Below are 14,223 nucleotides of genomic sequence, written 5' to 3' on the forward strand. Positions count from 1 at the left end.
CTGTTTCTCTCTCCACAGATGCTGCCTGACCGACTGAGTATTTTCTGTTTCTTTTATAGCCTATCTCTGGTTGGTTGGTCACCAAATCTAAAGCTATTGGTGATTAGTCATTGCCACGTGCCCTTGCCTTGAAGAATATCTATGGTTGGTCACTAAATCTAAAGCTATAACAATCATTCCTCTCCCTACAGTCCCATTTGAACAGCAAGTGGATTGCACCTATACAAAGAGAAATGCGCAACACAAAGGCAGCCATCAAGGAACTGCAACAAGAGGAGCAGTGAGTATACCCGATATCTCCGGCAGTCTTGCACTTCACTACTCAAGATTTTCATGAAAAGAAGATGTACTCTGCATGCCCTGGATCTGATATCTGGGAAAGACTATGTTAGTATTAGGAGATCGTGTAAAGGCTCTTAAATTCAACACATTGCAGATACAGGGACAAAGCAATGTGAGCTAACTCCATGTGCCTCCTCCTCGGCTAAGGTCATAGGACTCCAGCTGATTCGCTGTGCTTACCCCTGGTTCCTCCTTCTTTAACATTCACAGTACTTACCCCTATCATCATCATCCTCTTTAATGTTTACTATAGCTGGCCCTTGAGTTAACCTCTCCTCCAACAACCACTGTATTTACTCCAACATCATTTTCCACTTTAATGTTCATTATACTCCTTCTCCTTTAGCACTCACACACTGTCCCCTACAGTTACCATCTCCTGTAATTATCATTCTATTTACCCCTACAGTTACCCTCTCCTATAACTATCATTCTATTTAGTAACAATAGTAAAAGGGTAGTCACAGGAAGGGTGGGGCCGATTAGGGACCAAAAAGTAGATCTTCCTGTGGAGGCAGAGGGCATGGCTGAGCTACCATTGCATCTGTCATCACTAGAGAAGAGGATGCTGCCAATGTAGCAGTAAAGGAGGAGGTAGTAGTGATATTGGACAGGATAAAAATTGATAAAGAGGAGGTACTCCCCAAAGCCTCTCCACTACCTACAAGGGACAAGACAGGAGTGTGATGGAATATTCTCCACTTGCCTGGATGAGTGCAGCTCCAACAACATTCAAGAAGCTCAACACCATCCAAGACAAAGCAGCCCACTTGATTGGCAACCCATCCACCAACTTAAACATTCACTCCCTCCACCACTGGCGTACTGTGGCTGCAGTGTGTACCATCTACAAGATGCACTGCAGCAACTCACCAAGGCTTCTCCGACGTATATCACCGATCCTTCATCATCGCTAGGTCAAAATCCTGGAACTCCCTCCCTAACAGCACTATGGGAGTACCTTCACCACACGGACTGCAGCGGTTCAAGAAGGTGGCTCACCGCCACCTGCTCAAGGGCAACTAGGGATGGGCAATAAATGCCAGTGACGCCCACATCCCATGAACGAATAAAAAAAAATATTTGCACACAGCAAGGTCCCACAAACAGCAATGCGATAATATCCAGATAATCTGCTTTTTAGTGATTATGGTTGAGGGATAAATATTGGCCAGGACATCAGGGAGACTCCTCTGCTCTTCTTCAAAATAATGCCATGGGATCTTTCACGTCCACCCAAGAGGGCAGACAGGGCCTCGGTTTAACGTCTCATCCAAAACAGGGTAACTCCCGACAGTGCAGTACTCCCTCAGTACTTCACTGAAGCTTCAGCCTAGATTTTGTGCTTAAGACTCTGGATTGGGATTTGAACTCTCAACCTTCTGACAGAGGCTAGAATGCTACACACTGAGCCATGGCTGAAAGCTGAGGCAGAGGGGTTGGCCCGAGTGCAGTACTGAAATAACTAAGTCGTTCTGTACCTGTCCACTGTAGATTTCTTGAACAACAGCTGCAGTGCTGGAAGCTTATAATGCAGTCCAACCAATCCTTGCAAGAAGACAAGTGGTGTAGTTTGGAAGCAAAGATTAAAGTTCTAAATGAAGACAACCGGCATTTGCAGGAAGAGATTCAACATCTCAGGATGCTGCTTCCGGTAAGCTAGTGTCAGGATTCAAAAACCTGACTGTGGGGAGAAGGAGGTGTCGGAGGAATTGTAATATTACCTAGAATTACATAGAATGTACAGCACAGAAACAGACCACAGAAACAGACCATTCAGTCCAACAGGTCAGTGCCGATGGTTATGCTCCACATGAGACTCCTCCCACTACACGTCATCTAACCCTGTCTGCATATCCTTCTATTCCTTTCTCCCTCATGTGTTTATCTAGCTTCCCCTTAAAATATCTATGTTATTCGCCTCAACTGCTTCCATGTGGTAGCAAATTCCACATTCTCACCACTCTCTGGGTAAAGAAGTTTCTCCTGAATTCCCTATTGGTTTTATTAGTGACTATCTTATATTTATGGCCCCTAGTTTTAGACTCCTCAACAAGTGGAACCATCTTCTCTATGTCTACCCTAATCATTTTAAAAACCTCTATCAGGTCACCCCTCAGCCTTCGCATTTCTAGAGAAAAGAGTTCCAGTCTGTTCAGTCTTCCTGATAGTTATACCCTCTTACTCCTGGTATCATCCTTGTAAATAATATGTTAATCTGTCTGGTTCAAGCACTACAGACGTTGAAAACCAAAGCAACACTGGAATCCATTGGGTTGTTGCCTCAGACAAGTTTCATGTCAAACCGCATCTCTTGATATTGCCTTATCGTGTAAAGGTTGTCCAAGACCTGGGCCGGCAGTGCAATCTGTCTTCTCACAGTGTGCTGAAACTGCGATTGCGACTGTGATTTGCTGGGACCGCTGCTCATGAGGTGGTAGGAACATAGGAACAGGAGGAGGTCACTCAGCCCCTCAAGCTTATTCCGCCATTCAATTAAATCATGGCTGATCTGTATCTTAACTCCATTTACCCGCCTTGGTTCCATATCCCTTAATACCCTTGCCTAACAAAAATCTATCAATCTCAGTTTTGAAATTTTCAATTGACCCTCAGCCTTAACAGCTTTTTGGGGGAGCGAGTTCCAGATTTCCACTACCCTTTGTGTGAAGAAATGCTTCCTGACATCACCCCTGAATGGCCTAGCTCTAATTTTAAGGTTATGCCCCTTGTTCTGGACTCCCCCACCACAGGAAATAGTTTCTCTGGGGGAAAAATTCCCCTAGAGGGCCATTTGGAGCGCTAAGTCATAACCTATCCTCACAATTGAACCCCTTTAGCCCTGATATAATTCTGGTGAATCTGCGCTGCACCCCCTCCAAGGCCAGTATATCCTTCCTGAGGTGCAATGCCCAGAACCACACGCAATGCTCCAGATGGGGTCTAACCACTTCCACCCCTTTGTATTCCAACCCCTTCGAGCTAAAGATCAACATTCCATTAGCTTTATAAATTAATTTTTGTACCTGTCCACTAGCTGTTAGTGATTTCTATACTTGGACTCCTGAATCTCTCTGCTCCTCCACAGTTCTTAGCTTCTCGCCATCTAGAAATGGATGTTTAAGGTGGTGGATGGGCTGGCGATCAAGCGCTCTTCCAAACTTTAGCTATATAATTGAAAATGATAACCTTGGCTGTACAAATTATACAATGATAGGAAATGTGCTACCAACTTTATCTTGTATAGTTCCATTCACGGCTGTGCCAGGAGTCTACAGATGGGGTCTCGCAGCCGGCTGCAAGTTATAGCGCAAAGGACCCAGAACCCCTGGGTAGAAGAGGAGTAACCACAGCACAGGAAAAATCCAGCAGAAACCCTCCGCCGGCAAAGTCAGCTGAGCAGCAGCCAAGGGGTGGCGTGAGGAAAAGGTCACTAACGGGGACGGCTATCCTCTCAAATTCGATGCCTCCTCCTGCGGCTGCTGGGTTGAAATCTGCTAATGGTTCTGAAGAGAGGTGGACTGCCAAAGAACTGAGCCGTCACAGGGAAAGAGTGGGACTGGTGGAAGGTGCAGGCTTCAATAGGACACGACAACGGGGTGCGCGTCTGACCAAAGAGCAGCAGCTAGTGGGCACAATGGCTGAGGACAGCAAGACTAAGCAACAGGAAACCGCACAAGATGATGAAGAGGAGCTACATCTGCTAGTTCAGAGACTTAAAGAGGCGCTGTCTCTTAAAGTGCAAGTTGGTAAGTTGTAGCTAGGTTCGGCTGAAACCCCGTTGGTTACTCAGATCTTGATTTGCCTCTTTAACTTCTTCTGAAAATTATGGTGGTGCCTAGTAGTTAAAGTGTGTAAGCGCATGATTCCTGCCCTAAGGGACATGCATCAGTGTCCAAACATAGCCCTTTTTGTCTCTCCAGGCAACCATCAGTTCCCATGTTTCTGTTCAAGGACAGAGGCCACATTAGCCCAAAGGTTGGACAGCCCCTTGTTTTACTGGACATGAAGGTTCCTGTATGTGTCTCCTGCATGTCCACAGATGCCATGAGTAGTTCAAAAGATATGTGCATACAGCACAAGTTATAGTACAAGGTAACCCCTTATTGGCCCCACAAACTATGGGTGTCAGACATTATGGCAATGAACAGAGGCACAATCCCTCTTGCCTTGCAGGAGGAATCGCCTCTCAGTTAAAGGGTCAGGTGCTGCATCTAAATGTGGAGGCATTCCGGCTATTGTTCGATCAGGATCTCCTGCATCAGCCAGCTGTGGCTCAGCGGTAGCACTCTTGCCTCTGCGTTACAAGGTCGTGGGTTCAAATCCCACACCAGCAACTTGGGCGCAAAATCTAAACTGAAATTTAAGTGCACTGAGGGAATAATGTGCTGTCTTTTGGATGAGATGTTAAACCGAGGCCCTGTCTGCCCTCTCAGGTGGATGTAAAAGATACTACGGAAGAGCAGGGGAGTTCTCCCTAGTGTCAAGGTCAATATTTATCCCTCAGTCAAAATCACCTTTTAAAAAAAACAGATCATGTGGTCATTATCTCATTGCTGTTTGTGGGATCTTGCTGTGCGCAAATTGGCTACCGCATTACCTACATTACAACAGTGACTACACTTCAAAAGTACTTCATTGGTTGTAAAGTGCTTTGGGACGCCCTTTGAAGATCAAGTGACCATGAGTGTTCAAACTGTCTGATTCTTTCTTCTCTACTCTTCCTGCTCTGCCCTTTTTCCCGTAAGGCAATTCTTCATTTATACCCAACGCCACGAGGCACCCATATGACCATGACATCATCCATACTCAGCCAGTCAGTGGCGCTGTAACCTCTGTTACCCATATCTGTACATGCTTTCATTGTGTTTCTGTCTGATTTTCAGCAGACACAATTTTAGGCAAGTGAGTCAGTTTAAGATTACAAGCACATCCTACATTGAAACCCAGGCAGCAGATTGAGTCATTCCACAGCTCTTTCCCGGGAATCTCACCACCAGATCCCAATTGATAGCACATCATGGAACAGTCCTCACACACATACTAAACAATACCGTCTGGATTTACCGTAAATCTTCCAACATAATTCAGATTCCACCCTCCAAAGAAAATTCCAAGTGTGGGGTGCATATTATACATGGATATTAAATTGTATCTTAAATACTAACATTACCTTACCCTGGATCTTCCTCAAGTAATCTGATCATCTGAGATGGGATAGTTTCTCATGTAATGAACTGCAGGAATGTAAGCCCACATTCCTGCCACTCCATGGTGCTGTAAACCAACACACTACTGCACCCAGGGTCTATTCACTCAGCATAAACTTGGAGTCAACAGCCTACATTTCTGAACTCAAGTCACAGTTGTAGAATAAATGGATCCCATTTATCTGTGAACACTTGGCTGATTTTAAAAAATATATCCAGTTTTCGCAATCGGGTGTCAGCCTTGTCTCAGTGGGTACCACTCTCGTCTCTGTCGTGGGTTCAAACCCCACTCCTGAGAACTTGAGCACATAATCCAGGCTGACACTCCCAGTGCCAGTACCGAGAGAGTGCTGCGCTGTCGGAGGTGCCATCTTTCAGGTGAGACGTTAAACCGAGACCCCGTCAGACCCTCTGTGGTGGCTGTAAAAGATCCCGCGGCACAATTTCGAAGCAGATAGAAGAGTTGTCCCCGGTGTCCTGGCCAATATTTAACCCTCAACCAACATCACTAAAAACAGATGATCTGGTCATTATCACATTGCTGTTTGTGGGATCTTGCTGAGCGCAAATTGGCTGCCGGGTTTCCTACATTACAACAGTGACTGCACTTCAAACAAGTACTTCATTGGCAGTGAAGCACTTTGGGATGTGCGGAGGTCAGGAAAGGCACTGTATAAATGCAAATCCCTCCCTCCCTCCATCCATCCATCCATCCATCTAATCTCATCGTCTTTCTTTTCTGTCCTTTAATGCAAGACAAATGTTAGTCAGCATCCATTCCAGACTCTTATAATCACAGGCATTCAGTGACTGGCTTTCCTTTTCTCTTGCAGGGCACTGCTCCGCTTTAATGAAGGAGCTGCTCAATGCAGCAGGCCACGTGAGTGAGACACTGTCGCACCTTGTCAACAGGACAGCAGTGCCGGCCCGTCCGTGACGGAGGGTTGGGAGACCGAGCTGCAGTTTGCGGTCGATCTCGATTCAGAGTGTGTGGTGGAGATCGTCCCACCTCCCGGAGCCCTGTTTCAGCAGCAAGTGTGCAAACAGTAAACAAATACACTGCGAATGACTCTAGAATCTTTGCAAGGGCAGCCAAAAAATGAAGCAAAAAGCAGAGGGGGAGCGAGCAGCAGTCCATACTGATGTGAAGCGTTCTATGTTTGAAATATATAGGGGGTAATTTTAACCCCCCCAAAAAACAGGTGGGTCTGGGTCAGGTGGGAGGTTGAAACGTTAAAAATCTGAAACAGGAACTGAATCCTCCCACTTCTGGTTTTAACCGCTTGCATGAGGCGGGACAGTCATTGAAACCTATTAAAGAGGCTATGTGCCTCCTTTTTAACAGTGTTTCTATTTTCAACCATGGTCACCGGGTTCCTCGGGCCTCAGGAAACCCGGCAGGTGAAAGGAGTTAAGAAGGGCCAGGTCCATGAGGTAAGTGCCTTTCCAGCTCTGCTTGCGAGCCAGGAGGAGCAGGAGTGTTTCCTCCAGGCCCAACAAGCTAACCCTGTGAACCCACCCCGCTGATCTATCTAGTCCTCCCCCCCACCCCCACTTATCAGACAACCCCACCACCATCTGCTCCCATCGACCACGTGCCCCACCATCACCATTTACTCCCCACGGACCACGTTCTCCCCCGCCCCCGACCACCAGCTCCACCCTCCCCCATTCCCACCATCTCTCCACCCCCCCCCCCCCCCCCACCCACTAGAACCCGGCAACGAGCTCTCCCTGCCTGCTGCTCTGCTCCGTCCTTCTGCTGCAGGCTTTCCTGCCCGACAGGCAGCCGGCCTGCCAATCAGCCTGCCAAACAGCCTGTCAATCAGGCTGGCTGTCGGTCAGCAAATCTGCAGAAACAATGTAAAAGACGTCCTGCAGTAACTGCAGGACCTTTGGAAAACCCATACTTCCGAGTCCCCCATCCATAACTCCTCCCCCCTACCCCCGCTCCAAATGCGCCTCCGAGATATATTGGGCCCATAGCAACTAAGAAGAAGAAGAAGCACTTTCATTTATACAGCGCCTTTCACAACCTCAGGACGTCCCAAAGCGCTTCACAGCCAGTGAAATTATTTTGAAGTGTAGCCACTGCTGTAATATAGGAAACGTGGCAGACAATTTGCACACAGCAAGGCCCCACAAACAACAATGTGATAACGACCAGATAATCTGTTTTAGTGATGTTGATTGAGGGATAAATATAGGCCAGGACATCGGGGAGAACTCCCCTGCTCATCTTTGAATAGTGCCACAGGATCTTTTACGTCCACCTGAGAGGACAGACAAGACCTTGGTTTAACATCTCATCCGAAAGACGGCGCCTCCGGCAGTGCAGCACCTCAACAGACATGGCACAATGCACATACCTCGTAAAAGATATCTCCAAGGCCTAAGTAGTACAGTATATGGCCACAGGTGTACCCTTAGCTCAGTAATAATTCACATCCAGAAATCTGCATTGGCTTAATTTTTACTTTTTGCTGTTGTCGGTGCGATCTCCAGTTAATAAAAGCTGATTGCCAGTGCAAAGCACCGGCTCCGGGCTGTTTCAACTGAAATGATTTCATTACAAATTGCAGTGTTTACAATAAGTGGAATAAATAAGTGAAGAGTCAGAGAGAAAGAAAAATAAATAGGCATTTACTTCTAAAAACGGTGCAAGCTTTGTTCCTGGTCATAAATCAATATGATTGTTCTGCTAAAGTGTATATTGAAAAGTGTGGGTAATTCTCTGTTACATCAGTACATTCTGGGAATAGTTATCGATCTGATTTCTCCAATCCATGCTGTGGTAATTGGCACCAAATACATCAGGTCCTTACTGAGCGTGTGGACATGCACATAAATTGGAAGGGTGTACAATACCGCATAACCAAATATTTTTACATGAAAATCATTATTAAACATCGGTCAGAAAAGGGAAAGCTTTTATTAGCTGAAAATATCACTTGACCATGGTGTTGTGTGCCCCCAGCCTGCCTTGGCATCTGTTATCAATGCTCAATCTCCTTCCTGATTACATTCTTTGATGCTTTGATCCTGATGCCCACCACGTCGTAGAGGCACAAACAATAAGCGGGCTCTTTAAGGTGTGGGAGGTTTGCTCATTTGGTCGTTGGTCTTGCCCACTCTGATTGGAGATGAAAAATACGACCCCCAAAAGGCTGCACCGTCCCTTGCACCCGTGATTTCCCCACAGGGTAAGTTCCCAATCAAAGCAGGCATTGCATTGGAGACCACGAACAGAGAGGAAATGAACTCCGCGCTCCTCCAATTCTGGTCACTTGCGCATCCCTGATTTTCACCGCTCCACCATTGGCAGCCGCGCCTTCAGCTGCCTAGGCCCTATGCTTTGGAATTCCCTCCCTAAACCTCTCTCTCTTCCTTTAAGACGCTCCTAAAAACCTACTCTTATGTTCATTAATAAATAGACATTCTTATTATGAACACAGCTAGCTTTTGCTAGTTACTTTATTGAGCACATGTGGACTAGGTACAGTATCTGTAGAGGCTTCCATCTTGACTGCTGCCTTGTGGGTAGCCTAGTGCCTCATGGGTAATGTAGTCTTAATATATATACAGCTGGGTAGTGTAGTCTTATATACAGCTCTACGGCTCCACCTAGTGTCCACTATAGAATGACATGTTATTGATCATTACATCCCCCTTTCTTTGAGGTTTAACAAAATCAATATCAATCAACTTTCAAGAAAATAATAAAGATAATATCAGTAACACTTTTGTTAGTGCTCTATAAACATAAACATTTTCAAAACAGTCAACACATTTTCAAAGCTTTACATTGTACTCAAAGATTAAGTCTATCAGGCTCTTTTACTTCACATGTGGATCTTGTCAACATGGGTAAGTCTGATGTGTCTTCATGAGATTGTTCTGGCGGTGAATGACAAGAGGCAGTTGCGGCATTGTCATCAATCTGGTCTTGAATAGTCTCTTGTGTTTTTAGGAGGGAACGGCGGCTCCTCCTGAGAATCTGTCCTTCCTCAGTTCTAACAGTGTATGACCTTGGTCCTACTTCCTCAAGAACTGTAGCTTTCCTGTTCCATGTATCTGGATCCTCAATCCTGACAACATCATCCCTTGTCAATGGTTTTAGAGTTTTGGATGACTTGTCATAGTATGATTTCTGTCCATTATAGTCCTTCAGTAGTACTGACTTTTTCTGTATTTTGGGCTTTTCTTTCATATTGTTAATGTCACTCATACTGATTAAGTTTGCTTTTGCCCCAGTGTCTAGTTTCAAGGTAACTAATGCTCCATTTACCTGCAGTGGGATCATCCATTTGTCCTCTTTTACTGCATTAACTTTATGTTCAGCATTGTCCATTTCTGAGGGCTGCACATTTTCTGTATCCTTTTTGATATTGTCACATGACACCATTCCTACAAAAAATGTCTCACTTAAATCAGTGTCCTCAATTACATTAACTCGTTGCCCTTTCTTAGTTTGTACTTTTGAAAAGCATTGTTTGGCAAAGTGATTCTTTCCATTACACTTTGTGCACATTTTTCCAAACGCTGGGCATTGTCTTAACTGATGTTTGTAACCACAGCGTTTACAATTAAAAATGTCATCCTCCGATTGCTTTTCATTTCTGTTCTGCCCATATTTCTTCCCCTTATAGGACACAGCACCGACAGCAGCATTATCACTCATTACAATCGCATCATTATTGATTTCACTGAAAGTCTTCGCGTGCTTTCGAGCTAGCTCGCTGGCTTGGCATATTTTCACCGCATTTTCCAAATTTAGTTCGGTTTCTCTCAACAGGCGTTCCCTGACTTTTTTATCATGAATACCAAACACAATCTGGTCACGAATCATGGATGCTTTGAGCTCAGAGAAATTACATGTCTGTGCTTTCAGTTTCAGATCAGTTATAAAGCTATCAAAAGTCTCATTTTGCTGCTGTGTCCGAGAACAGAAGATGTATCTTTCATAGGTCTCATTCTTTTTGGGAGAGCAATGTGCATCAAATTTTTTTAGCACATCTTCTAATTTTTCTCTGTTCTCCACTGGATTAAATACAAATGTATTAAATACCTCTATCGCCTGTGGGCCTGCAACCGTAAGCAGCAACGCTATCTTCCTTGCGTCTGGTTTCATACTGAACCCGATGGCTGCAATGTAGAGTTTGAATTGTTGTTTAAGAGTCTGCCAATTGTAGTCGATGTTTCCTGTGAGTTTCAAACGCTCTGGTGGCTTCAAATTCTCCATGTCGCTTTTCACAATTTTCAGCAGATCTTCACCACCCTGGTACCATCTTATGTTCATTAATAAATAGACATTCTTATTATGAACACAGCTAGCTTTTGCTAGTTACTTTATTGAGCACATGTGGACTAGGTACAGTATCCGTAGAGGCTTCCATCTTGACTGCTGCCTTGTGGGTAGCCTAGTGCCTCATGGGTAATGTAGTCTTAATATATATACAGCTGGGTAGTGTAGTCTTATATACAGCTCTACGGCTCCACCTAGTGTCCACTATAGAATGACATGTTATTGATCATTACACCTACCTCTTTGACCAAGCTTTTGGTCACTAGTCTGAATATCTCCTTATGTGGCTCGGTGTCAGATTTATGACTGATAACGCTCCTGTGAAGTGCCTTGGGATGTTTTACTCTGTTAAAGGCGCTATATAAATACAAGTTGTTGTTGAATTACTTCCACAGTGGGAGCAGGGAAAACATGGTGAACAAATCACACTCAGGACACGGTGCCAGTTACAGTGCAATATTGGTCGAAGGCACCACCGACTGTGACAATCAAGCTGGATGAGAGGAGAATGCTCAGAGAGGGAAAGGATATGAAGAAAGAAAAAATGAAGCAATATACTTCAGTTATGTGGAGAGACTGGAGAAGCTGGAATTGTTCTCCTCAGAGCAGAGAAGGTTAAGGGGAGATTTAATAGAGGTACTTAAAATCATGAGTAAATAGGGAGAAATTGTTTCCACCGCAAGGAGGGTCGGTAACCAGAGGACACAGATTTATTTAATTGGCAAAAGGATCAGGAGGGTTGAGGAGAATTTTTTTTTATGCAGCGAGTTATTATGATCTGGAATTCACTGCCTGAAAGGGTGGTGGAAGTAGATTCAATAATAACTTTCAAAAGGGAATTGGATAAATATTTGAAGGTGAAAAATTTGCAGGGCTATTGGGAAAGAGCCGGGGAATGGGTCTAATTAGGTAACTCTTTCAGAGAGCCGACACAGACATGACGGGCCAAATGGCCTCGTTCTGTGCTGTAAAATTCTATAAAGTTACTGCCTTACATTAGTTCTGAGGTAACAGTTGATGGGCTCGAGTGTGCAACCAGCAGAAAAATAACAATACACTTTCCCACATTACAACAGTGACTACACTTCAAAAGTACGTCATTGCCTGTAAAACACAATGTGATGTCTTGAGGTGAAAGGCACTATATAAATGCAAGCTCTTTCTTTTAACTCAAACATTGTGAGGGGGAGGGTTCTTCTCAAAGTTGCATCTCCTCTTCTGTTACGACTACATAACCTAACAGTAGATTTTTTTTAATTGGTTTCTGGGATGTGGGCGTCGCTGGCAAGGCCAGCATTTATTGTCCATCCCTAATTGCCCTTGAGCCGCCTTCTTGAACCGCTGCAGTCTGTGTGGTGAAGGTACTCCCACAGTGCTGTTAGGGAGAGAGTTCCAGGACTTTGACCGAGCGACGATGAAGGAACGGCGATATATTTCCAAGTCGGAATGGTGTGTGACTTGGAGAGGAACTTGCAGGTGATGGTGTTCCCATGCGCCTGCTGCCCTTGTCCTTCTAGGTGGAAGAGGTTGCAGGTTTGGGAGGTGATGCCGAAGAAGCCTTGGTGAGTTGCTGCAGTACATCTTGTAGATGGTACACACTGCAGCCATGGTGCGCCAGTAATGGAGGGAGTGAATGTTTAAGGTGGTGGATGGGGTGCCAATCACATGGGCTGCTTTGTCCTGGATGGTAGCGAGCTTCTTGAGTGTTGTTGGAGCTGCACTCATCCAGGCAAGTGACAAGTATTCCAGTGCACTCCTGACTTGTGCCTTGTAGATGGTGGAAAGGATTTACAGAGTCAGGAAGTGAGACACTTGCCACAGAATACCTAGCCTCTGACCTGCTCTTGTTGCCACTGTATTTATGTGGCTGGTCCAGTTAAATTTCTGGTCAATGGTGACCCCCCCAGGATGTTGATGGTGGGGGATTCGGTAAGACTAATGCCGTTGAATGTCAAAGGGCGGTGGTTAGACTCTCACTTGTTGGAGATAGATGATGTGGGGGATCCAGGGCAGGGTAGGTAAACAGACCATTCGTGCGTGTGTGTTCTTGTACAAGTGTGCATGCATGTGGGCCTGTGCATATATGTGATGGGGGGTGGGGGTTAAAGTAGTACGGTATCAGCTTAGCTCAGTGGGTAGCACTCTCGCCTCTAAGTCAGAAGCTTGAGGGTTTGAGTCCCACTCCTGAGACTTGAGCACAAAATCTAGGCTGACACTCCCAGTGCCGTCTTTCGGATGAGACATTAGACCAAGACCGCATCTCCCCTCTCAGGTGGACGTGAAAGATCCCATGGCACTATTTCGAAGAAGAGCAGGGGAGTTCACTGACACAGTCGGTGCTCTGAGTAATATTTAGTCCTGAACCACCATCACTAAAAACAGATTATCTGGTCATTATCATATTGCTGTTTGTGGGAGCTTGCTGAGCGCAAATTGGCTGCTGCGCTTCCCTACATTACAACAGTGACTACACTTCAAAAATAGTACTTCATTGGCTGTAAAGCGCTTTGGGACGTCATAAGGACATGAAAGACGCTGTATAAATGCAAGGCTTTCTTCTTTCTTTCACTGTAGATATCAACAGTGGTGCTCTGCTTTAGGATTAACCCATCCAAGATGCAGCAGCAGTGAGAACAGCCCTCTCCAAACTTCCAGGTACGTGAAATGCAAAAAGGACAAACCCAGCAAATAAAAGCATCAGTACAAATAGGAGTGAGCTGCCTGGGTTTTGTGAGCTGGTTTGTCAGGACTCCCAGCCCAGGCATGTTCTTTATTGGCTGGTTTGTCCTGTTTGAGTTTTGTGAGCCTAGAGGTTTGGGAAGGGGTTCTTCTTAGTGCTGTTCCATTATGGGTGAGTAATTCTAAACCACAACACAGTTAGTCCCCACAGTCTGAGATATGTGGAAATCAATAGGCCCAGACTCCTAGGCGTAAATTTTCGGATTGCCCACCTGTTACAGTAGCTGCCTGATCTTCATTCCACTGATTTCAATTGAAAATCAGGCTGGTTCTATACAGGCGAGCAATCCACTGCCAGATGGCTACCCTTGGGCGCAGACAAAAATATGTTCCCTAGTTTGGGTACCCCTGCTCTCACACACCGGACCACTAGAAAGAAAGACTTGCATTTATACAGCGCCTTTCACACCTCAGGACATCCCAAAATGCTTTACAGCCAATCAAGTACTTTAAAAGTGTAGTCACTGTTGCAATGCAGCAGCGAAATTGCGCACAGCAAAGTCCCACAAAGAGTAACGTGATAATGACCAGATAATCTGTTTTAGTGATGTTGTTTGAGGGATAAATATTGGCCAGGGCACCGGGTAGAACTCCCCTGCCCTTAGAATCATAAAATCATAGAAATTT

At 45.3% G+C, this 14,223-nt stretch overlaps 1 protein-coding gene across 1 annotated transcript; it reads left to right on the top strand.

The window, feature by feature from the left end:
• The first annotated feature begins 1,842 nt into the window (after positions 1 to 1,842).
• On the top strand, positions 1,843 to 8,090 carry LOC147119619 (uncharacterized). The gene is made up of 3 exons (XM_085983757.1): positions 1,843 to 1,996; positions 3,590 to 4,091; positions 6,386 to 8,090. Exons 1-3 carry the CDS (start codon positions 1,874 to 1,876, stop codon positions 6,487 to 6,489), a joined length of 729 nt encoding a protein of 242 aa, XP_085839883.1. The 5' UTR covers positions 1,843 to 1,873; the 3' UTR covers positions 6,490 to 8,090.
• The last annotated feature ends 6,133 nt before the right edge of the window (positions 8,091 to 14,223 follow it).

Source organism: Somniosus microcephalus, chromosome 4 (assembly GCF_052327205.1).
Source record: "Somniosus microcephalus isolate GS21.2 chromosome 4, FLI_Smic_1.0, whole genome shotgun sequence".
In the NCBI taxonomy this organism is placed as follows: Eukaryota; Metazoa; Chordata; class Chondrichthyes; order Squaliformes; family Somniosidae; genus Somniosus; species Somniosus microcephalus.